Genomic DNA, 24507 nt, shown 5'->3' with positions numbered 1-24507 from the left:
CGGAGTTACCTGGGGTCAAATGATCTTTGCGTGGGCGGATTGTCTGGTGCCTGTTCGAGTGGTCGAAGACGTCATAACGGGGTTTCCCGAAAGACGTTCTGCGTGATTTGGCATATGGGGATTCCCGCCCAATCACTTCCGAGTGCAAGAAGGCATGTAGATCTGCATAATTGTTATCTGATTTGAACCAAAATGTTAATCGGTTCTAAACTTGTTTCATGCAGCCAGACACACGGACACAAAAATATGTCGAAGCTAATAGACACATTTTTGCAACTTTCAGTTACCAACGCTCCTAAAGCGGGTGACCGTTTGGTGTTGCATCAAGTAAGGAGCAAAGACAAAGTAAAGTCACTGTCTTTACGCTTGGGGGAGTTTTGCATGCACCAGGAGGGTGAAAAGGAAAGCCAGGTAGGCAGCCACGCGTCGTAGAGAGTAGTTGCAGTAGTCAGCGTGGAGTTGTGGCGACTGGAACTCTGTTCGTAATGAACTGGGACCCTGTGTTTCAGCTGTCATCGTTGACGTCTGAGTCTTCAGTTAGGCTATCAGGTAAGATACAGTGGCGTTAAGTCTAAGGCTTTGCAAAATAAACTAGTTAGTATCCATTAAAATAACCTCTTAACCAACAAATCAATTACTCAACACACTAATATATTATATATCCGATCAATCAACTGATCAACAAACCTGTCTACTAACAAGTTAACTAGCTAACCTGTTTACCATGATACCAATAAATTAACAAACCATTAAACTAGACAAGTAACCAAGAAATTTACAGGCTACTTAATTCATATTCTTTCATGGAAAACTGTCCAAGACAAAAATGGCTTCCCAGTGTCACCATCTGTTTCGTTTTCGTCCGTTCTCCTCATCCATATACGCTCTAGCTCGGAAATGTATAAATGACAAAAGTGTCCCGTTAATATTTCAGTCGATTTTAAAGACTTTTTATTTTGCGAGTGATTTTCTTTTGCATAAGAGAAAATATTTCTATCAACATAACGAAGCCTGTCATATTTGATCACATCGGATGATTTAGTTAACCATTGGTCGTCGACTACAATTTCCCGGAGGAATGGTGATAGAAGTCACCAACATTTAAGAGTAATCGTAACCCGCCGAACACGCGCGGTGCAACATGGGAACCCAGTACACGCCTACACTTCCTGGCTCTCAAGAAACTGAATTCCAAGACGAGATTTCTCTAAATAGGAATGCGACAGTCGGGAGAGAGGGAAAGCTAATCTCCATAACCTTCAAGCGAAACGACAAACACGAGGATTGCCTACCTTACAGGTGCAGATACATTGCGGGCATTCCGGCTTCGGATTGCAGTAGAAACTATATTTACCATCTGTTTCCCTCTAAGTACGTCTGTATTTCACCCACACAGCATATTTAAATATCTCGTTTGGTTCTCACAATAAACAACAACTGTCAAATGAAAACTGAGAAACTGAGCTTTGAAAACAAGACGAGATATATTTTCTGGGAGACAGTCGTTAAGGTAAACCGGGGTAGGTCAGTTAGTAAAGTGGCTGGGCGAATAGAGTTTAATCTCCAACAGGGACAAGAATTATTTTTCTCCAGACCGGCTTCAAGTTCTACCCAGCCTCGTATCCAACGAGTACCAAGGGCTCGTTTCTAGGGTAAAGCAGCCGTAGCGCCAAGCTAATCACTCACAGCTATCTACTGCTAAGGTAATGGCGTACTATTTAAAGACAAGGAAACATTTACCTTTAATTTTCCGCCGATTATTTCAACGATCCTCTGTCAGTCATAATTTCATCAGAGCTCAATATTTGTCATGGCCAATACGATAAGTTGTGACTGGGATTTAATAATGCGAAGGTAAAAACACAAACTGTGAACAACTTCTTTACGTAATTAAAATAATGGAACTACGACAGACACCTATATTCTTCATTCTTTGCACTAAGTGTGTGCAGTGAATGCAAATAGGGAAACCAGAGTCTGTTTGTTTGTTTGATCTCCTTAACGACCGGATGGAATATGCTGTTCAGAGTGCCCACTATAACGCCAGATTGACATGAAGCGAAAATAAAATTTTACATATTAAAATAAGCAGTGTTTATCGTACAACATTGTGTTAAGATCCTACTAAGGTTTATAAATTTTATTTAAAACTTTTTTTTGAATCAGTGAATATTTAACGAAATAGGCTGTAAAGGAAAAATAATTTAAGCCTCTGTGTAATTTAGCAGCATTGTGATTAGTTCAATAACAACAGATTCGTATCTGCAATAATATATTCCAATTAAATACGAAATATAATAAAGAATATATTTCGAAACACATATTCCACAGTTATTTTATCAGTGATTGAGGTAACGGACTCAACTATTAACGGCGAAATTCTGAAATGTTAAACATTATGAAGGGGAAAAATGCAACTCACGACTCCTTCTTCTAATATGATTATGAAAGAAACGGAAATGTGTGGGAGATGGTAGTGAAGTCAGCTGTGAACTGTTGAGTGAACTTTGTTACGTAAGAGCTTGCTAATCATCAACCTGAGTGATCGCTTCACATTCCAGATTCTTGGTTCAAACAGCGAAGTCGCAAACTATTCCACGAATCAAGTACGAGTAGCGAAGGGAGTTCTGGAAACCAGGTAACAACAATGAGTTCTGGGAATAACTTATGACGCCTACATTTCTTCAAACGCTTCGAACTACATATAAACGTTAGCAGGAATTATGACCTATTAATTCCAGCCTACAAATAAGCAATTTGATGCTGAAGATGTTAATTTACTTGAAGAAAACAGCAACACAGAAACGCTACAACATGGCAGTAACGAGTCTGTTATACAAATAAACGTTTTGAGATAATTAACTATAAGTGTATCTTCATATCACCGAATACAGATATGAAGTTAATAGTAGATCTGATAAAGAAAATATATTTATGAACCTCGTATCTTCTCGTGTCTGATATAAAATCATAAATCTTAAAATATGTAAACCTGTAACTTTACCTGATATTTTGTTTGGGTGCGAAACTTGGTCTTTTGTTCTGAGCGAAGTAAGTATAATGCAAATAACTGAGAACAAAGTTCTGACGAAAATATTTTGATCTGAAAAAGATGAAAGAACAGAAATGACAAAATTACGTAGTAATTACCTTTCTTTTTGTACCCTTCACCAATGAAGAAATCAGTGAGAACAAAATGGGCAGATGGTGAAGATTATAAATGCATATAAAATTCAGATCGCAAAATTAAAAAGAAGCCATAATTTGTGAGCAGCAGGTGTGCACAGATAATAATGAGACTAAAATTGGATAAACTGAGTGTAATGGTGTATAATGTGTTAAGAGAGTTCAGCTGAATAATAAGTTCCTGTCGACAATATCCACTACGGATTCGCCCTACCGGATACAAAATCCTTACGAAATCGTGTATTCCAAACTTGAGCGCTGTTGTGACTCGCCTGTAACATGTCCTATGTATTGCAGAACCGACAAAGACAAAAAGTTAAAAGTTACTCATACAATGAACTACGAAGTCTATGTTGAAACCACAAATAATACTGCGCGCGCTCAGCTGTTCTCTAGTTACACAATATGGCAGCGGTACGCAACGGCTGAAAATACGGTTACGTAGAAAGTAATGAATCTGCCTACAAATCAATGCTACTGCAATATACCAGACCTACAGACGTCCTTGGGAAGACGTTCAACTCCACTGAGTTATAAGGAAGATTCTTCAGACCAGGAAGTGTTGCCAAGATGCAATGTTCTTGATTTATAACCTTCCACACAACCATTTTGCTGTGTTGTGGTTGGACTGGGAACAAAGGTAGGGAATATCATGAGGTTTGCTGGACTACATCAGGGTAGATGACCTCTTAATTTCATGGGCCGATCTTTTAGCTATTAGTTGACCGCGGAGACATAGGGGAAAAAGGGATTCTTGGTTAATTCTTTGCAACTTGCTTATTTCATTAGGGTTCTATCAGACCTCATTCTATGCTATCAGATATCATCAGATGATGAAGTGTTTTAAAACAACAGAATAAATGAAAAGTTTCACTGAGGTAAAAGTTTGATTTTTTCAGATGTCCAGTGATGGGCAAAAGATGGTGCTACAGCTTGTGCTGCCCCAAACGGGCGCTGAAAACATTAAACAAGAGCCACCCATAACACCGGACTATATTCGTTATGGTAAGTTGACTGTACTCCATTAATACTTTCACAACCAGCACTCAGATCACTTTTTCTGTGCGTACCTCACATTACGATGCAAATGGCTGTTGGTCACATTTAAACATTTCCCTTACGAAAAAATTATTACAGTTACTAGTTTGAAGATTTCGTCAAAAGACAGCTTTAACGCGGTTTACTTAGAATTGTTGACCGTTCACTTTATCTAATTACACTGCGTAGCAGAATTTAAAGACATATGAATTTCGACCAACAATTTATTTGATTTAACCGTTGACAAACACCAATTACGTAATGCATTGTTAATTATAATGCAATTTATCATAGATGTGGTATGAAAAAAATTTCTAAAATTAGTAAATCTAAAAATGGTTATTTGTTAAATGTGACAAATATTATATTTATGGTGATTAAATAAATATTATCTCAATGGTACATGCAGCAATCAGAGGGGAAACGAAAAATGATGACATAGTTTTGGTTGGATATGAGCCGGGATAGCTCAGTCAGTATAGTGACTAGCTACGGGCTGGACGACCGGGGTTCGATCCCCGACGGGGGCAGAGGATTCTTCCTCTAGCCTCTGCGTCCAGACCGTGTCTGGGGCCCACCCAGCCTCCTCTACAATGGGTACCGGGGTCCTTTCCCGGGGGTAAAGCCGGCCGGGGCGTGATGCTGACCACTCACCCCCATCTAGTGCCGAGGTCAAGGAAGAGAGGAGCTATACCTCCACTCACCCCAAACGCCTACATGGCGTAAAGTGGGATAAACTTTACTTACTTTTAGTTTTGGTTGGATATCCTCAATGGAGATGCGAATTGAATTGAAACGACTATTGTGAACACGGCTATGAACACTGAACACCGAGATTCTTTAAATAACAGGAATATTTTGACCAACTCAGTAACTATCGACTGGTCAAGAATACTGCAAAACCAGTGCGTTAGTTTAACAAATGCACTTACTGTCTGGCAATAAAATCGAAACATTTAACACGGCTAATACGAAAGCCACCATTAGATACTGTAAGACTACTGAGTCAATTCTATCCACCTCCCACCAGTATGAACTAATCGTATTTCTTCAATATTCTCCTTAATGTTGTCTTTCTATTTTATTATCGGTTTTTAATCGCTTCATTCAGAGAAGTTTACCCACCAAAACACTGTGTCAATGTCTTGTAATCTCCATTCCAGCTACATGTCCAATCCATCGCCATATTCTAGATTCATTATCCCAACACTCGTATAAATAACTGGCTCCTCGAAGCAGGATTTTAAATGAGAAATTGACAAAAGATTAGCGAGTCAAGAAATTATTCGTGATTTATGGAATACTAAGGGCATTGCCGTGTCCACAGAAGCCTGATACTTGACCCTATCCTGAGCTAGAAGAATCCAATCCTAAATTGTTTAAGATACATTTTAATATCATCCTCAGATAAATAGTAGTCATCTGATTTATCTAAATGTAAAGTATTCAGATAATCGTATTCCTGTAATATCGAACCCTGTTATTACGATTTTGCGTCGTTTGGCTGAACTAAAGCTCCTTTGTATTGGATAACAGTCATTAGTTCCGGTAGACACTCGACAGAAGTAAAAGCGCAGATGAACTACAGGAAAGTGAAGGGAGAAAGTTGTGACGACAAACGGTTTTTGCACTGTATGAGGACACTTCCACGCCTAGACGCTTTAAAACATTTGGCTTTCTGAAAAAAAAGGTATGACTAAAGCTAACCTACTTCAGGGCTGAGAATTGAACCAGTAACCTGGCGAGCATGAAGTACGAATGACGACCATTGCAAGTCATCGAGCATTACAAACCGTTAACTCTGTCTTCCAGCCTTGGTCTACTGTCCCGTTGCATTTTGCAAGGATCGCTGGTGCACGATTTTACAAAGGACCACAGCAGAAATAATTTTAACGTGAACATTGTGTACTGTTCAAAAACTTTATCAAAAAGAATATTATGATTGTGCTGAATATACTATCTCTACTATTTATCAGTCGTTAAAACCGGCATGTTAAGTCCAATGAATAGAAACTGAGACAAATGAGCTAAATAAAATTAATGGAAAAGTGACAAAACACTTAACGACAACTATACTAAACGGCTTCACGCTTGCCAGCTATTCTTCTTTCCTTCCGTGACTAGAGGCATTTTGCTTTCGTTTACACAAAAATGTTAATTGAAAAGTCTCCACGATATCGTAACAAGATACGTTATAATAAATGTCAAACACTTCAAGCAAAACGTAGGAACCAACTTAATTACTAACCTGGTTCGACAAAGCATATATTACTCTGAGAATCAAAGCCACAACTTTTAAAATTATTACCTATATCATATTATATTATTAGGTTACAATATTAGAAGCCTTGCAATAGGCTGATCCCTGATCTAAGGATTAATACGTTATGTTTAAAGGATGCTTTTCGTCAGAAACAACCCTGACTCCATACATGCCAAAACGACGTATCTATAAAAAGTAGAGGCGACTGAATTTTCTATAATAGTTATCACTACAGGCCGAGTCGTAACCCAAGAGCTTTAGTCACAGGCTAATCGCAGAAGCTCGGATTGAATACCAGGGCAGTTGATGTGGAGTTCTTGTTGGACATTTTGGCGCTATGACAGGAAAGAATTTTTCAGAGAAGGCCCACTTCGGGCTTCACCTTCCAGTCACAATTTTACCAATACTCCATACTCATCTGCTACTGCCTGTGATGTTCAGAAGTCCCCGTAAGACAGAACATTATCACAACCTTGATCTTCAGTTTCGGCTACACCTGTGACCTGGCACTTGATTTTACTCACAGTTGGCCTAAATATAATAAATAAACTTCTCTTAGAGTTTGAAAAAGTGATCAGTAAAATCTAAGAGAAACCTTAATAATCTTTCCAAGTTATGGTTTAAGGGCAGGTTCTTTTGATGATGTTGAATAATTATAGTATACGATAATAAGTTATCAAAGAATCTCTTTACCAGATGCTCACGAAATACCGCGTACCACGAAGTTAAGCTTGCACTATTTCTTGACATTAAAAGACAGATTCCCAGTCACTCCGATCAGAACAATATGGTCACTTACACGGTTTTAAAAAAATAGTTGATTTGGTCCGGAAGCAATTACTAAAACACACACGGACATGATATATACATCATTAACAACTCGTAGTCCGGGAAATTAACTCATTATTACCCAAGAGTATGGTCAAAAAATTAATCAGCTTTTACTCAGTATCTCTCGTAGTTACTGACGTAAGAACAGACTTGTCACCTAGATTGTGACGGATTTAATTTTCTAGTCACTGAACACAAAGATCAAACAGCTTAGTATTTGGTAGAAATTTATTTTCTTGTAGCAAAGAAATTTACAATCCCGTGACCGTTAGAGCATAACCACAAAACAACTGGCTTCTATGTTGCAATGCATAATAATACTCGATTTTCTGTCAAACTGTCATGACTTGTGAGAGTCTTAACTTTACAGTTACTTATTTGAAACAATTAGTATTAATGTAAGGTGGGGGTAAATACATCCTGTTTCCAAGCATCACGTCATAAAAATTAACAGGCAGGTGCAGAGTAAAAATTATAACCTTAATTTCAGATGTTAAGTAAAGTTTAGAACTTCAGTATCTCAGTCCACACATTCAATAAACAGGCTTTATGTGCCAAGTATAAGAATCCTCCAATGAAAGTTTTAAGTGTAAATTCAACATGGAATATTCATAAATAAACGGAAAGTAAAATCTTGCGTGTGATATAATTTAACGCAAAGTCAAATTACATATTTTATACCAATTTCAAGTTAAAACGTGAGTACCAACGCTAAGTTTAACCTTTCAATAACATGTTGATGTGCTGATGTGTGTTAAGTCAATATTTTGAATATGAATATTGAATTAATATTTTTAGTTTGATGATTACGCTAAGACACGAGTACAAATTTCGAGTTTAATGTTCCGAGTAAAAAGGAGTGTCTAAAAACAAGCATTAAGTAAAATTTGTCAAATACGAAATTAGAATTATTAATTACATATACACACATTAAACACAATTCTAAAATTATGTTTTTGAATGCAGATTCCAGTTAAAATATTCAATACATTACAGTTCCCAGTGCAAGCGATGAGTTAAAATGTTCAGTTCACAGTTCATCTATGTTAAGGATTCTGAACAGACGTGCTAATTTAATTTTTCGACAGACATGTTTAAAATAACCATTAAATCACACGCAGATAATCGACAAATATTGACAGAGGATTTATTTCACTCTGAGACATTTGAACAAACAAGGCCAAAGTTTCTGAACGGCTTATCTTCTTTGTAGCATAGGACATGTCAATATGTTGTTTTATCTTGCTGCAGATCTGTTCAAACCTCGGAAGGGTTACCAGAACACACATGCACATTTCTTTCCGAACGCCCAGCAGTCTGATTGCCTGGGTAGGGGCCTCAGACACTCCAGCTCTGACATGTGCATCCCAGATGCAAGCGAACTGACCGTGACGTCCCTGGAAGGTTCTGTCTGTAACCTGGACCGAGCAGACCCTCCGCCTACTCCTCCGGAGGAGAAGATCAAGATGTTTAGGTCAGTTTGGTGGCGAATTAGGGGAACGATCAAATACGCTACTGTCAATTTTATCGAAAACGTCCTATCAAGCGAACAAGAATGGAAAGTGTGATCATTCAAGTTTAAAGTTAACTTCTACAAAATTCTCACATTTTTTTTTTTTGAGTTTTTGTTCACTTATTACAAATAAACTTTCATATATATTCTGACCAACATAATATGTAGTAACTTAGAACTATAGTATGAGTAGGTGTTAAATTTGATTTATTATGCTAAGAGAAGCACACACATTGTGATAATTTCTAAACGAAGTACAATGGAGAATAAGTGACCATCTACTGATCACCAAGATACTATTAGGGCGATGAAATCAGACAAGGCGAGAGGGCTACTTGGGGGGGGGGGGGGGACAGGTAAACATACACAGGCCTGCAATATTTTAGTCGGGAAACCTGAAAGGAAGAAACCACACGGGAGAGATGTAAAGGATAACATTAAAACGAAGCTCAAAGTATGTATGTGTGAACTGGGTTAGACTAGCTTATTAAGTGTAAACGTACTGGTAATTAAAGATGGCTGTCTTCTGAGTTGTTGCGTCGTGTAGTCTGGAGAAAGTTTATCGACGTTTTAGAGGTCCTTGCTGCCAGTATCATTAAGTCGATGGGTTAAGACTTAAAAAAAAAACACCATGATCAAATAGTAATGTGTCATATTCACAGGGGCTACCTGACCGTGATTCTGAGCTGTGTGTATGCAGTGTTCATAGTGACCCTGGGGGTGGTTATCTATGTCAGCGATGTCGCCTTGCGGAACGGAACTCCTCTGGCTGAGGTAAGGTTGGCACACTTGACATCATGTAATTTTTTCATGGGGGGAGGAGGGGGGAGGGGGGAGGGGGGGAGGAAATCTACGCTCTGCGCTATTCTCTTGGCGGTCGTGTTAGGCTCCTTTGTGAGGATTAAAAGGATAGAATAGAATAGAATAGAATAGAATAATATGGATTACTTAGCTTATGATGTTAGAGATGGCAGGACACGTTGCTTTCACTGTTCTTCAAGGATAAAAAGGACTTTGCAGGGATGAAGTGACAGGAGGTTGGAGAGCAGTGTGTATGGAGAAGTTTCATAGTTTTCACTCTTCATTACATATTATTCGGATTATTAAATCAAGGAGGGCGAGAAATATGGGTCATATAGCATGCATGCAGATGACAAATGCTATGGGCAGCTAAAAGGGAATAAATCATCCGGAAGACCTAGGCGTACATAGAAGGATAATATTTGTGTGAATTGGATTCATGTGGCTAATTATATGGACCTTTAACGTGTTCTTGTGAACACGGCAATGAACTTATGGTTCTATAAAACGCGGGATATTTCTTGACCACCCGAACCTACTATCAGCTTGTCGAGTAAGATTCTTCTCAATGGACATAGTTCGTTATGTATTCAGACAACAAGGACGAGTATTCTAAGCTAGGATAATGCCTCAAAATTAACCATCCGGCGCTAAATAGGACCATAAATAACAAATACAATTTTTGTCTCTATTATTTTTCGGATTTTGGAGTCAGGCTTGTTGCATGGTATCAATTAATTATAATTTTTTCCAGTTTTACGCAGGTAATTACATATAACAATCGGACCAGGGTTATTTATTGTTGTTGATGTTGTTATTGTTGTGTTATGTTGTTGTTCCAGACCTTCAGCATCTACCTCGTTGTGTTTGGTCTTGCCTACTTTGCCTTTCTGTACGCGGATATCAGACGCTACTTGAGAAAGGTGAAAAGTAGAAACTCCATTCTACTTAACAAGGATGGTAAGAAATCACGTTTAACGAGAAAATAATAAGGAATCTATAGGGAGCCGACATTAAACGTAAGTCACAAGCGCATGTCGTCAGACAAGTAGACCTGACTGTCTAATTCAATTGATCAGAGTCCTTGTCGAGAAGCTGGCAGAACAGGATCCTAGCCAGTCAAAACATTCCCTGAATTTATGGGACTCGCACGTGGACCACCGTGTTAAAAACAGGCCACCTATTGCCTTATCCTGAGTCAGACAAATACACAACCTCACACCTATTTATTTAGAATCCACTTTAGTAATATCCTCCTATCTACGCTCAGGTATTCAAATTGGTTCTTAATTTCAAGTTTATACGTCGAAAACTTTTAATATTTTTTCTACCATGTAAGTATATTGAAAAATAAAAGTCTTTACCTTGTCAAATTTATTAGTAAAATGTAATTAAAGAAAGCCAAACTTTTAATGATTTCGAATCTTGGCTACCAAATTATTCTAAAATGTTTAATATTTATCTTCAGTCCGTTCGAGTACACTGAGGACAATACTGTAAGATAACCACAACTGCTTGTTTGAACATACTCGTTCTCAGTTTTAACCAACTCTTGATGGCAGAAACAAATTGCAACACGGGTAGCTCTAAGGTTCGCCATTGAGCACGATCCTGAGCCAGTTCTTTCCATCCCATTCTCCTAAAATTTACCTTAGTGCAATCTCCTATAAAATTATGGGCCTAGGAGCTGGAAAACCTGGGCAGAAACGACAACTTGGTAGACATACACGTATAACGAAGGAAAATATTTTAATGGGCGTTAAAGAAATATGAGCGTAGATTGGATTGAAATGTCTGTTAGGGTAAACGTGAACGTCGACATAATAATGAACTTTCTTCTTCCATAAATGAGAGGCATTCCTTGATCAGCTTTGTGACTGCCAGCTTATCAATAAGGGCAAGCTACATAATATTTAATGACATCTTCCCATCTCTTTTTGATTACAAACTGACCTCTTCCAAAGATGATTTCCCAACAAAATTCTATATTTCTGTATCAGTTCTTCTCTGGATGTTTTACCGATGGCGTTGTATTACCACTTTCTTTGTTTTGGACTTTATACATTATGTCTTCCTTTGCCATCAGGCACAGGGGAAGACACCTATTCTTTTGGATCCGGCGGACTGAGATATTCACAGAAAAAGACGGAGGAAGATCTATCTTTCGAAACGTCGTGATATTTAAGACTTAAACTGTTCAACAAACGACGGATAAAGTCCAAAACAAAAAGCAGTCGTACCAACACTGAGTCTACACTTTCACAGTTAACAATTCAAGACAATGCTATTTGAGAGCACATAAGCCTACGATTAACAAAATAATGTTCCTTGTATACACTGCAGATGGTTCGATCAAGGACAGTGGCGTCGCGTTCCAAAGCTTCTCCGGAGAGAACCCCCATCTCGTCATCCCTCTGCCTAGCAAACTGGCCGAGGGTCCACTGCCTCACCAATACTGCTTAAGCAAGGGGAGGCATTCCGGCAGCTTCTATCTCAAAGTGGGAGCCGCAGGTGGGCGGTAACTCCAGACTAAGTAAATACCATCTTCATCTAACGGTCCTGTATAATCTTCCTTTAATCAGAAACGACTTTTATATGGGTGTCAAACGTGATATTTCACTTTAAGGAGAGAACACAGATTGAGTGTGATTAAAAACAGGACGCTTTAGAAAATATTTGGAACCAAGACAAAAGAAGTGAAAGGAGACTGAAGGAAACAGCATAATGAAGAACCCAATAATCTCTGCTCTTCATCAGATATTATATTCTTATGATCAAACCGAGAATGATGAGGTGGGCGGGGCATGTAGCGTGCATGGGGATACGAGAAATGCGTGAACATTTGCCTGGGAAGCGTGGTTAGAGGAGACCACGATGAAGACGTAGATGGGAATACATTAAAATAAATATTAAGGAAATAGGAAGAAAGCTGACGATTGCATCCATCTCGCTCTGGATAGGGACCGACGGCAGGCTCTTGTGAACGTGGTAATGAACATATAAGTACCATAAAGAGCGGCGAATTTCTGTTCTGGTTGAGCGGACTATTAGATTCTCAAGGACTCTGTTCCACGGTTCTTTTAGTTATTTAGCTGGTGTTTAAGTAACTATACAAGGAGCCAGCTACAGCCAGCCCAACGACTAGTTGTGGATCTTGGTTTTCGTACCATAAAGGTCTACAACACCTCGTTCCGACCCCCTGAGACTGAGCCATAGAGTAGCGCACGACACGAGATGTTCAAAAATGGCTTATTATGGGTTTTTGCACCGTATAGTCTGATGCAAGTTCACCGGCGTTTCAGAGGCACTTGATACCTCCATCACCACGTCGATGATTCATCACTCTCCTAAACGTCAGTAAATTTCTACCAGACTAAACAGCACAAACCAGAAGACAGCCACAGTGATAACCTGAAATCACGAAATCTCACGAGATGTTTTAATGTTCCAGGTTTCTGCTTTGGCCATCTTATCCACAGTGGCCTCATGCTCGGTTACCAGATCGTGTATCTGCGAGCGGAAGGAGAAGAATTTTACAACTGCGCCAGCATCGCAACTCTCCTTCTAGACGTGCTTTATCCTGTGTATTCCTTCTTGCAATTGTTTTTCATATTTAAATATTCAAATGTAAGTGCCAACATTGACATTTCTTTTGTAGCTAAAGAGGCTACTCAAACATGAACACAAATATTTACGTAACTTTTTTCAATTTTATCTATTCAGTCGTGATAACATGTCTTTTGCAAAATACTGTTCGTATGTGCATAAAATATTCACTCTATTCTTAAGTTTTTATGTTTGAATATCCAACTACAAGTCGGATTCTGGATCTTAGGTAACGACGAAGTATTGGCCCAGATACTTAAACATAGCTATCAGCAAGTCGTATTTTATTTCTTTACAAAAACATATTTACTAAATTACAAAGCAGATAATTGTTGTTCAGATATCAAATTGTTGGAAACTTTTTAAAACTGAATATCATTTTCTGCTATTCAGGTATAAATATTAGTATTCAGAGTATAGAAAGACATAGGACTATCATTTGGAAGTGTGGAGAAGTTTGGGAACGATTATAGAAGTTAAGATTTATATTCTTGTTAACACGAAGAACAGAATAAATTTTAAACGCTATGCTTTATTCAGAACATTTAACTTCGTTTCAAAACTAATAATAAAATAAGCGGAGGAAGAAATTGGTAGGTTACACACGGTGATTTATACTGTTAGGTAAATAGCTTTTCAAATTTAGAAATAAACGGCAAATAAAATCAGTTTTTGTAATTGGAAGTCGAAGGATGAGAGAAGACGTTTACGATGACTTCAACGTATCATCGGTGAAGCACATCACCATATTATCATTGCGCTTTAAAACGTTTCATTCGGTATCATTACACAATTTTCAGATCCAAATGATCATGCATAAGTCAGGTTTTATGGAGTAATGGTTGCCTAAAATAAAAGTTTGTTTCCATGGTTTTTGTCTTTTTGGCTTCCTATTTATACTCTTTCTCATAATTCTCCTCTTTTTATATCTTTTCTGGTTTTGTTTCTCTCTTTACTGTTATTCTGAATTTTTCTTTAACATATCTTTTCCACTCCTCCATTACGTCCTACTTCTTCTTGCCTTCAATTTTGCATTTTCTTCAACTTTCCCTTATATTATTCTTCACCTCTTCAGCCTTCGTCATCTTCTTCCTATTCTTTCGTATTCATCTGCAATACCCATAAGAGCAATACAATTGTGGTTTCAGGGTCTGGAAGGAAGTTAAGACCTTTCCATCCCACATTGACCGTGAGGTATAGTTTACAACTTCTCCGAGTTTGCATAATGAGATACTTGTCAAGTCGCAAATATTACTAAGGTGGCCAGATAAAGAAGGAAGAGATGGAAATAGCACAAAAAGGGGTGGAGATAAATGCAAAATTTTAGTCGGAAAACGTGAAATGGAGTAGATCACTTGAGAAAACATGGAGTACACAATAGAATAATATTAAAATGGTTTTAAAATAAACAGGATGTTGGCTAGATTACTGTAGCTCAGGACAGAGTCTGTTGGCGGGCTATTTGAACACGACAAAAAAAATCTGAATCCCACAAAACTATTAACAACAAGACCTCTATTCCATAGAGTTACTTAGAAGAAGTTTGATTCGTAGCCTACAAATTTTATCATCACGCTGCATTTCCAGGTGATCATCAACCGCTGCAAGGAATTGGCAAGATTCGCCCTGATGCACTGCATTGCTTCCAGCCTGTGTTTCTGGATTTGGACAATACTGAGGGAGACGTTAGATTCTCTCAATTCCTATGCCAAATATGATGACAACGCGGACGATGATGACAGAAGTGAAGAAGGTGATCTATTCGAGAACCCCGTCGCTCTTCCGTTGACAATGAATCAGAAAAGTAAGATCAGATGTGTTGCTGTGTGTGCCAAATATATGCCTGAAGAGTAGGCTCGAATGACTCTTTGCTTGTCACATGTCAAACAAAGAGGGACCTCTCCCTTTCAGCGCAAGGTAATCAGGTGTGATTTGATGGTTAACGGCAAGCTTTACAGTTCGTATGTTAATATTGATGTTGGAATTAATCCTAATACAGGACCATGAACAACACGTGGGAGATGGAGTCGTAGGTGGAAGGATAATATACAGGGTGAGTCAGAAGTAAGTTTATAAACTTCGTGTGCGTGTTCCAGGATCAAAAATAAGAAAAAAATGTTCCTGTGAACATGGGGTCGCAAATGTTTCATTTTCGAAATAATAGCCAAAAATAAGTTTCAATGAATTGGCTTTATATCAAAGTGAATCCAGCTTCCATAAAAGATTTTCAATTAACGTTTGGGCAGGACATGCTTATTGGTCCACACATGCTTCCATCACGTCTAAGAGGACCTTCATATAGGCGATTCTTAAGAAGACGCTTGCCATGTCTCCTTGAAGATGTACCACTGAATACAAAAATACAAATGTGGTTTATGCACGACAGCACACTTCTCCCATCGCGTCAGAGATCATCTCAATGAACAGTACTCTCAGAGAAGGATTGGGCGTGGTGGCCCAGTAGCATGGCCACCGAGGTCACCGGACCTGACTCCATTGGACTTTTATCTGTGGGGGTTACTTGAAGTCCGTCGTTTATGCAACACCCATAAACAATGAAGTCGACTTATGAGAACGTGTGCAGAATGCATGCGAGATGATTCGAGGAAACCCTGGTGTGTACGAACGAATCCGCGAGTCTTGTGTACGTCGTGCTCGGGCATGTGTGGAAAATGGAGGACCGACCTTTATGTATCTGTTATAAAGAAACATCCCTGTCCTTATACTTGGCAATAAAGGCATAAATTGAAAATTATTTTTGGCTATTATTTTGAAAAACTAGCATTTGCGACCACAGGTTTATTGGAACATTTTTTCTTGTTTTTGATCCAGAAACACGTACACAAAGTTTGTAAACATACTTTTGACTCACTCTGTATACTAAAATGGATCTTGCAGACTAAAGAGTTATACAAATACACCAGAAATTAACTATCGTAAAACTCGATCCAGTGGTAGGATTTCACGATGTCGGTGATTAGCGTAACTAACTCTATGCAGCAGAGTCCTTGGTAAACTAACAGTCAACGCAGTTATTGAAAAAATATATCGGTCTCTTATGTAACTCGAAGATTCATTATCATGTTCAGAATAACAAACAACTGAAATCTATTCTGAGCCAAATGAGTCCACACACACTAACATGCCAATTTTTAGAATTATTTTAATACTATCTTCCAATCTATGACTGTCACATGTAAGCTTTCCCCATTCATTCTTCTGACTGAAATTTTTGTATTTGTCACCTATACCATTAGTGCTTATATGCCTTGACACACACACTCCTACCCTTCAACATCCTGATAATATATGAGAAGAGTAAAAATTATATATATATATATATATATAATCCGTGGCGTAACAGCCCTCTGAGAGCCAAAGCCGACTACCTGGCTGTTGGCCTCACGTTCACATGCCTAAGCAGAGGTGAACGATCATCCAACCAGATATAGGGTGACGTGTGGTCAGCACGACGAATCCCCAGCCATTGCTAGTTTTCATGACCGGATTATGCTACCCATTGTAGCTCCCCAATTTCCTCACGATGCTGGGTTGGCACCGGTCCCATACACTGGTCGAAAATCTCTTGAGAAATTTCTTTCCCCAAGACTCGAACCAGAGCGCATTCCGTAAAGAATTATAAAACTTGTACAAAATTTTTCCGTCCTAACAGCAGATAATATTTGGGTCAAATCGGTAAGATTATAACACCAAATGTATTCTTGTGTATTACAGCTGGTGCAAGAAACCTGATCCAATGCTTGAACCAGACTTCGTGGTGGGACAAAGGTCATTGCCGGCCGCCAGCTGTTCTTTCCATCATTGCCAGCCAATTCTCACCCTATCTGTACCCATTCACGATCGAATACAGCATTCTTGTGGGTGAGTCTCGAAATGTTGAAAGCAGTGTGCTTAGACGACTGACGTAAGTGAACAATTTTGGATATTACACAAAGAAAGACGGACACTCGAAGATGACGTTCGGTGTCAGAAACGCAAACTATTATATTGATATTCCATATTGCCTACAACAATCTTTCGATCACCGAAGAAACTGTTTCAAGCATATGATGCAAATAACAGCAAAATTTAAGGTTTAATGGACTCAGCCGAAAATTCGCAGTTGTCTGGTCTGAATTCGTCTAAGTAAATGTTGTATAATTTTTCTGTCACTTTATGAGGAAACCATGAAAACTTCAAATAAGTCAATTTCCTAGGCTTATATGCAAAACTGGGTATATATTGATGAAAACAAGACAACCTCAAACGGGAAGTGTCTCAATAATATCACGAAAATGTCAGAATGCCAGTACAGCGATCGAATTTAAAATAAGTTACTTCCAGAACACAGTCAGGGAAACTCCAACACAGTATAACCAGTTTCATAGCTGATACTCAAACAGTATACCGCTTGCATAGAATCACGATATTTCACTCAGAGTATACTGTTCAGCTCTTAAGGTTGAGACTGGGAATTTCCCATATAAACCAACAAAGAAATAATTTGAGTGTAGACGGTTTTAGTGTCGAAAATTTTACCGGATATATCCGGAACAGAATCACGTAAAACATCACTTCTCTAAACTGGTTTGAATATCAGCTTAAAACCGGCTGTCATGATTAGTATTCTTCATGGCCAGATGCCAGAACATCCAAGTGGTAAGCAAATAGCCAGCAACATAAACATTCTGTGTAATCGTTACTACAATCAAGCGATGTTCCTTGTGACGTAAAATAGGCTTATACAAATAAAGTTCTTCCTGTGTCTAAGGCTATGTCATGAGGACCAAAAGGGGAAATATAGGCAAAGTTCCACGCACCGTTTATCCATACGTACACTAAAAAGAAATTAGTCGCTAGTTTCACGCTCGTGACCAAATCTACTGGATACTTGAGAAAGAGACGCCAACAGAACAGAAAGCTGTATTGGTCCCTCGCCCAGTCTTGACACGGTGACGTAGATAAAAACTCTGCCCTTGTCTGAATTCAAACACATCTATTTCAGTCAATTACTTCACTGACGGAATAATATATCGGCTTAAAATATTTTCTGAAACACAACCAGCTCATTATCATTTACATTCCAAAATAAATTTTCATATCGTTTATTTTGAACCCTTAAGTCTCAGTAGTAACTATATAACCACCCACTTCAACAATCAATGATTTTGCATTTTGTATCCGTTTCGCATAATTCTCACTGTAAAGTGATTACTTTATTAAATAACATTAAATAATTGATCTTTGTAATGGGTACATGTATTTTACTTACATTACGGACTGAGATATCACATACCAATTACACGAGCATCGACCTCAAGGGGTTAAAATTAAGCTCTTATTTTATCTTGGGTGTGCTATACAGATGTATGGTAGCCAGAATGCACGAAATTATCAGACGGTGCTACAGTCCACAACTGTGATTCAACCTATGTGCTAGCAAGAAGAACAACGAATAACGTGTCAGGAATGAGTTTTGGAGGCGAGATTCAAATCTGACATCTCTGAAACTCACCTACGAATAACTGCGATCAGGCTTATCTGTGTCCGGCTGAGGTATGTAAAAGAGAACCACGAGAAACCTATCATGACTTAAGAGGAGTGATCTGTTAACCGTGTTGGTACGACTAGCTCGCGGGGATAATCAGCGTCGGGCATCTAGAATTCGTTTAGAATTTTTGGAGTCCCTTTATAAATTAAAGCTGCGTATTTCAAATAACAACTAGTTATTCGACACGCAATGCCGAAAGGGGTGTGTGTTACCATCGAAATGCACCGTTCTGATCCTCTGTTTTTGGTCGACATTCCAGTAGGCATCCTGTTCATCATTTGGCAGAATATTGGCAAGTGTGCGCAAGACCATAGCAGTACCTCGACCATGTGCCTGGCTACGGGAAGTAACGACTCCCACAGTAACCTGGTGATCCACGCCGACTGCCATTCTGCCAATAAGGGACTGTTTGCCGGCCTCATTGTCCTGGTCGGCTCTATCGTCAGCATCATCCTCTTCTGCATTGTCATGGCCGACAAGTACGTGATCGCCGTCTCTTAGTCACAGAAAGAAAAATTATTGAATGATTCTGAGAGATGAATTGAAAAGGCTGTGATCGGAAGCTGTCACGGTATATTTTGAAGCAATTTCTCATCATCTGCTTGGAGCAAATGAGTAAAACTAAGTCTGTCGGTCGAGATTCTAGCCCGGAAACATCCAAATTCAAAGCCACTCATCTGTAAATATTCACCGCCCAGTCTGTATTAAATATAGTCCCCTGTCTCCGCAACTTTTTCCTTTCTTTCTGTCTGATAGTTGCTGTAATTCCGTACAGCATACACTGCATAAAACTATGTACATGAATTACTGATGACTAACGCTTTAGTATTTAGCACTATGGCTCCGGAGTGATTGGTTGATGCAGTTGCCAGGCAACGGTTTTTAGCACCAGTTATATCAGTCACCTAGTAACATAACCAGACGGAGAAGAAAGAAGACAAATGGGCATAAGGTGTAGTTACGTAGCCTAAGAACAGTAAACTCCTACTAGTACTATAATTAACTTTCGGGTTACATAAAAGACGGAAATTTTCTTGTCCAGATGGGTGGCTATCATATTGTCAAGGACACTCAAAGGAATTCATTAAAAATGTACAATAGATGGCCACAAGTAAATAACTCCGTCTTGTCTGAGAAGGTGACCGTCTTTCAGCCTTTCAAGAAAATCTGTACTTTTATTAGATTCAGATGTCCATTACTGCATTCACAAGAGGTCGCCACTGGTCTCTACCCTGAGTCAGATTAAATCAGTCTATCTGCTCACACACAACTTATCTCAAATCCATTTTAATATTATTCCCCCACACACTGATGCAAAAGTCTTTTTCTCTCAGATTTGCCAACCAAAAGTTTTTACGTCTTTCTCAGTTCCCCATCGTATCATTCTTGATTTATCCACCCCCATCAATATTAAATGAAAAGTGTAAATTTTTAAACTACTTATTACGCAACCCATAATCATAATAAGTTCGTTCACGTCCCTTGTGTGAAATGTACCGTCTAACTTACACGTGAACCACCTCTTAAGAAAATGTTTCCGTTGCTGCAGCGAGTTCGTCAGCATGGGTCTGACAGTTAACGCCATCTCGGAGCTGATCCTGTTGCTACTGATGACAGTTGCTGTTATTCTTGCGTACCGGAAACTCACTCAGCTGGACATCAACAACCACCCCATCTCCTTGCTAGACGACTTGTTGCTCTTCATTTGCATACCTGCGTTCTTCCTTTACGGAATCTTCAGCATCATTCCTGCCATGATCAAGAACAACGGGCTCTCAATTGCTGTTACTCTGTTGCAGGTAATAGAACGCTTCAATAGGCTGCTGCTGCTTCTTATAGAACCATCAAATCTTTCATATCATTATCGAGGTATTGGTTCAGTTAACGACGTTTTCTTCAGTTGCGTACGTTATGCAGTGTGGAACTAGAAATGGTGTGCAAGGATGTGTTACTGTTTTATCCCACTATTTATCTGGCGGGACTGAAGAAAACCAAGATAAAACACAGTCAGGGGCCAAGGTTAGAATATTGGGCCTTCCGAATAAAAAATAAGAATGTTAACTAATCGACTATTACGTTACGGGACTAACATACTATACTATACTGCACTATACTAATACTATAATAGTACTGTGCTATACTAATAACACAAGCGACTTAACATACTGTGCAGAGTCTACTTGTAATCACTTATCTCTTGCATCAGCTTTCACTAACCAGTAAATCCCTCATCTTTAGGTGATTCAGGTCCTACTCCAGACACCCTTCATCATCGACGGTTTGCGGCGTTGCAGCAACACGCGACATCTGCGTCTTCAGAAGCCAGGAAGAGAGTTGGTGACGTTTCTAGTGGTCTGCAATGTAGCCATGTGGATCACAGAGACTTTCGAGATAAAATCTCACGACAGGAGAGACGATCGCTATGACGTGTATGGCAACGTGTTGTGGACAATGCTCAGCCACATGACGGTACCCCTGACCATGTTCTACAGGTTCCACTCATCTGTATGCCTAGTTGACATCTGGAAGTCGGCTTATGAACGTGGCGAGTAACGACTCAAAAAGCCCGTGTTGAAATTTTCGCGGAAAATTGAAACGTGTCTTCAAGATCTGAACAGGTTGTCTGATTCCGAAATATATTTCTGACTACGTTCTAATGCTTAAATTTCTTTCTAATTTTGAACAGTGACCTAAAGGAATACTAAGCCTGAACGACTTCAAATCGGACTAATTTAAGTGCAAGTAAGTAACTGAATATATCCTTAAATTTATCCACATGTCCAAAACGTTAGAATTATCGAATTAAAAAGGAAGAGATGAGTGTTGCGTGTAGCACGCATGAATGAGATAAGAAATGTTGATTTAGAAGCCCGAAGGGGAATAGGTCATTCGGAAGAACAAGACATGGATGGGAGGATAATAAAATTGATCTTATGAAAGTAAGATGTGGGCCAGATTCATTCGACTGAAGATAGGGACTGGTGGCTGGTTCTTGTAAACTCTGTAATGAACCTTCGAGTTCCATGTAAAGAGGGAGATTTCGTGAAGAGAAATTATCATCTTCTGAAGGTATTTTGCTCCTGGAGTAGATTAGTAAGTTGTGTGTAACGTAACTACTGTCTGCATTCAAGATCTGAATGTCTCTAGGTTTCATCATTTCTCGGAACTAGGACAATTGATATGATGAAATACTGACTATGTCTTGAATATAGATCTCTCAATGGACTTGATCAATTAATATTTTGTAAAAACATTAATAAAGATTTGGGTTCCACATACAAGGCAGGGAATTTCTTGTCTAACAGAACTACGTATTGTCATCTTCTGAATAACGTTTCCTCCATGGAGTTAGTGAAATAGCTGTTAAAATCAAACGTACGAGCACAATATATCAATATACGGTAACAATCACGAAGCCAGTGACGTGTAAAATATTTTGCTGCCATAATTGGTGGCTATTGAGAACTTCATGTTTTGATCTCACACTGTAACAGTCTTTTAGCTGTTCATTAAACTACAGCGTGAGATAAAAACACTTTTTGGGCCCGTCCACGTCCGTCTGCTGCGAATTTAGTAAGGCGTAAGCAACCCACACGACGAGCGTCATTGTTGGGCAAGATTAGGAACTTGGATCATTTACAGATTGTTGCAGTGACATCGAATCACAGTGCAACAATGACTTAAAAGATATTGAAAAACGCTGAGACAGAGGTCACTGCTGGTAGAAACTGTTGCGCAGAAGTGACATATGATCATATGAGTGCAACAATGATTTAAGGATATTGTTCTATCACAATGTTACTCAACAATTACCTCAATGTAGCCATCAATGACCTATTTGATGCAGCGTGAAGAATATTTTTGGAATGCCAGTGTATTCCAAAGAGTACATATTTATAATATTTTTTAATGTAAGCCTACGTAATGGCTACATAGCAAGAAAATCATCTTAAAGTGACAGCAAAAACGTGTGTTTACTTTCTTATGAAGATAATGTATAGTGTATATTAGATTTTGCAATTACTTTAGGCTATGTCCTTAAACGACAAATATGGCCACTGCTTTGATTATATAATACGTATTCTTGTAGATCTATTTATAGGTGCCGATATTTATATACATATATATTTACTTAAACAGAGAAGCATAAGATGTCTCTACTATGTGCGGTTAGTTGGTAAAACAGCTCTAAGGATGAAGATTTCCGTCTTCTGGGTTGTTGCGCTGTGTAGTCTGGTCGATGTTAACCAACGTTTCAGAGGTCATACTGCCTCCGTCATCAGGGCGATGAGTATGAAGATTTCTGTCTTCTGGGTTGCTGCGCTGTGTAGTCTGGTCGATGTTTACCAACTTTTCAGAGGTCATACTGCCTCCGTCATCAGGGCGATGATCGCCCTGATGACGGAGGCAGTATGACCTCTGAAACGTTGGTTAACATCGACCAGACTACACAGCGCAACAACCCTGAAGACGGAAATCTTCATACTCACCGCTGTGAGAACCTCAAGTCTTACAGCTCTAAGGATGCTATTTAATAACACTGACATCAGCAGATAGTGTAATACACAACACAACGTATCTGATACCTCACTATCATAATTTCTGCCTTCAAATTAATGAACTTTTAATGTAACGACTCGATTGTTTCATTATACTTATGCAAGCTTACATACTATCAATGCAGCAAGAGAAATGTCTAAAACTGGCAGTCAGAAAACACATATTTCCTTGCGAGTACAATGGATAATGCATGGGTCTATTTATTGGCATAATTTCTTCACTGTGCTTCTTTATTTAAACATTAAAGAAACAAAGATAATGCATCTATTGTGTGCGAATTATTAAAACAACAAATATTGGCACTTGCTAGATAATAGTATTTACATATGTGTATATGTTAATATTTACATAAATAGATACACATAACTGGTCTTGTTCTAAGTGAACTCGCTTCTCAATAACATCTCTGCTAATTAAATAGCTGTAAAAATCCTATTTAGGCCTAGGGACACAATGACATCAATATACGTACACTAACAAAAACATAAAACCAAATATGTCTAACATTTCATTATCACAATTTCTAACTAAAAGCTAATAATCATCTAAGTTACAATCTCAAATTTTAATACTGTTTATTTAAGCTCGCGTAATGGCAACGCAGCATGAGAAACGTCTAAAGTTAGCAGCCAGAAAACATATTTACTTTCTTACGAGTGTAATGAACGGTGTATATTTCAATGTGGTCTCATACCTCAACTATTATGAGACACGGATTCTGTATATGAGCTATGCAGGTCCTTAAAAAACAAACATTGTCACTTGTTCGATAACAGTATCTGCATGTGTATACATGCCAATTTTCTTATATATGTTTCAGGCAGTGTGAAGCAACTAAGGCATTTTATGCACTATCAGCCAATTTTTGGCAAAGTATGGATAAAGGAATTTTGCTTCTATTGTCTTTGGAGTGTAAACTGAATTTGTATAGCTGGCGTGCTCTTGTGAAAACGGTAATGGACATTTGGATTATATAAAACCTGGGGTATTTCTTGGCTAGCTGAGCGTGCTATTGGCGTTTGAAGAAGGAATCTGTTTAATGGAGTTGGTTGGTTAGTTAATTAATACGATGAACCTAACCTAACCTGACCTGAGCGGAGTATAGAATAAATAATGCGAGTAAGAGCAAGTTTGACTTCTTTGAATCTGTTAAGCCTG

At 38.6% G+C, this 24507-nt stretch overlaps 1 protein-coding gene and 1 long non-coding RNA gene across 4 annotated transcripts in view; one reads left to right on the top strand and one right to left on the bottom strand.

Moving 5' to 3' along the window:
- LOC110832452 (uncharacterized) overlaps positions 1-24507 on the bottom strand; it is a 191723-nt gene that overhangs the window by 16312 nt on the left and 150904 nt on the right. The window lies entirely within an intron of this gene.
- LOC110839581 (proton channel OtopLc-like) lies at positions 292-23130 on the top strand. 3 transcript variants are annotated; one of them, XM_087351715.1, is made up of 13 exons: positions 292-549; positions 2562-2638; positions 4086-4191; positions 8570-8792; positions 9494-9605; positions 10475-10592; positions 11976-12143; positions 13084-13259; positions 14826-15042; positions 16974-17120; positions 19049-19268; positions 20339-20588; positions 21028-23130. In XM_087351715.1, exons 1-13 carry the CDS (start codon positions 486-488, stop codon positions 21340-21342), a joined length of 2193 nt encoding a protein of 730 aa, XP_087207841.1. In that variant the 5' UTR covers positions 292-485; the 3' UTR covers positions 21343-23130. The 3 variants fall into 3 exon arrangements, with proteins under 3 accessions (XP_087207841.1, XP_087207842.1, XP_087207843.1); XM_087351716.1 differs by lacking the exon at positions 2562-2638; XM_087351717.1 differs by lacking the exons at positions 292-549; positions 2562-2638 and adding an exon at positions 3603-3826.

The sequence above is a fragment of the Zootermopsis nevadensis genome, unplaced genomic scaffold, assembly GCF_977971745.1.
Source record: "Zootermopsis nevadensis isolate Lab colony 2312 unplaced genomic scaffold, Znev_1.0 Znev_ptg000020l, whole genome shotgun sequence".
Classification (NCBI taxonomy): Eukaryota; Metazoa; Arthropoda; class Insecta; order Blattodea; family Termopsidae; genus Zootermopsis; species Zootermopsis nevadensis.
Note: the sequence above shows the minus strand (reverse complement) of the source record. Positions and strands in the feature narration are given on the sequence as shown.

Bases quoted from the DNA above. Each gene is read 5' to 3' on its own strand.
- LOC110839581 (XM_087351715.1), top strand. From the start codon at position 486: ATGAACTGGGACCCTGTGTTTCAGCTGTCATCGTTGACGTCTGAGTCT. The intron at 10,593-11,975 runs GTAAGAAATCAC...TATACACTGCAG, and splicing joins CATTCTACTTAACAAGGATG to ATGGTTCGATCAAGGACAGT. The intron at 19,269-20,338 runs GTACGTGATCGC...CCGTTGCTGCAG, and splicing joins TGCATTGTCATGGCCGACAA to CGAGTTCGTCAGCATGGGTC.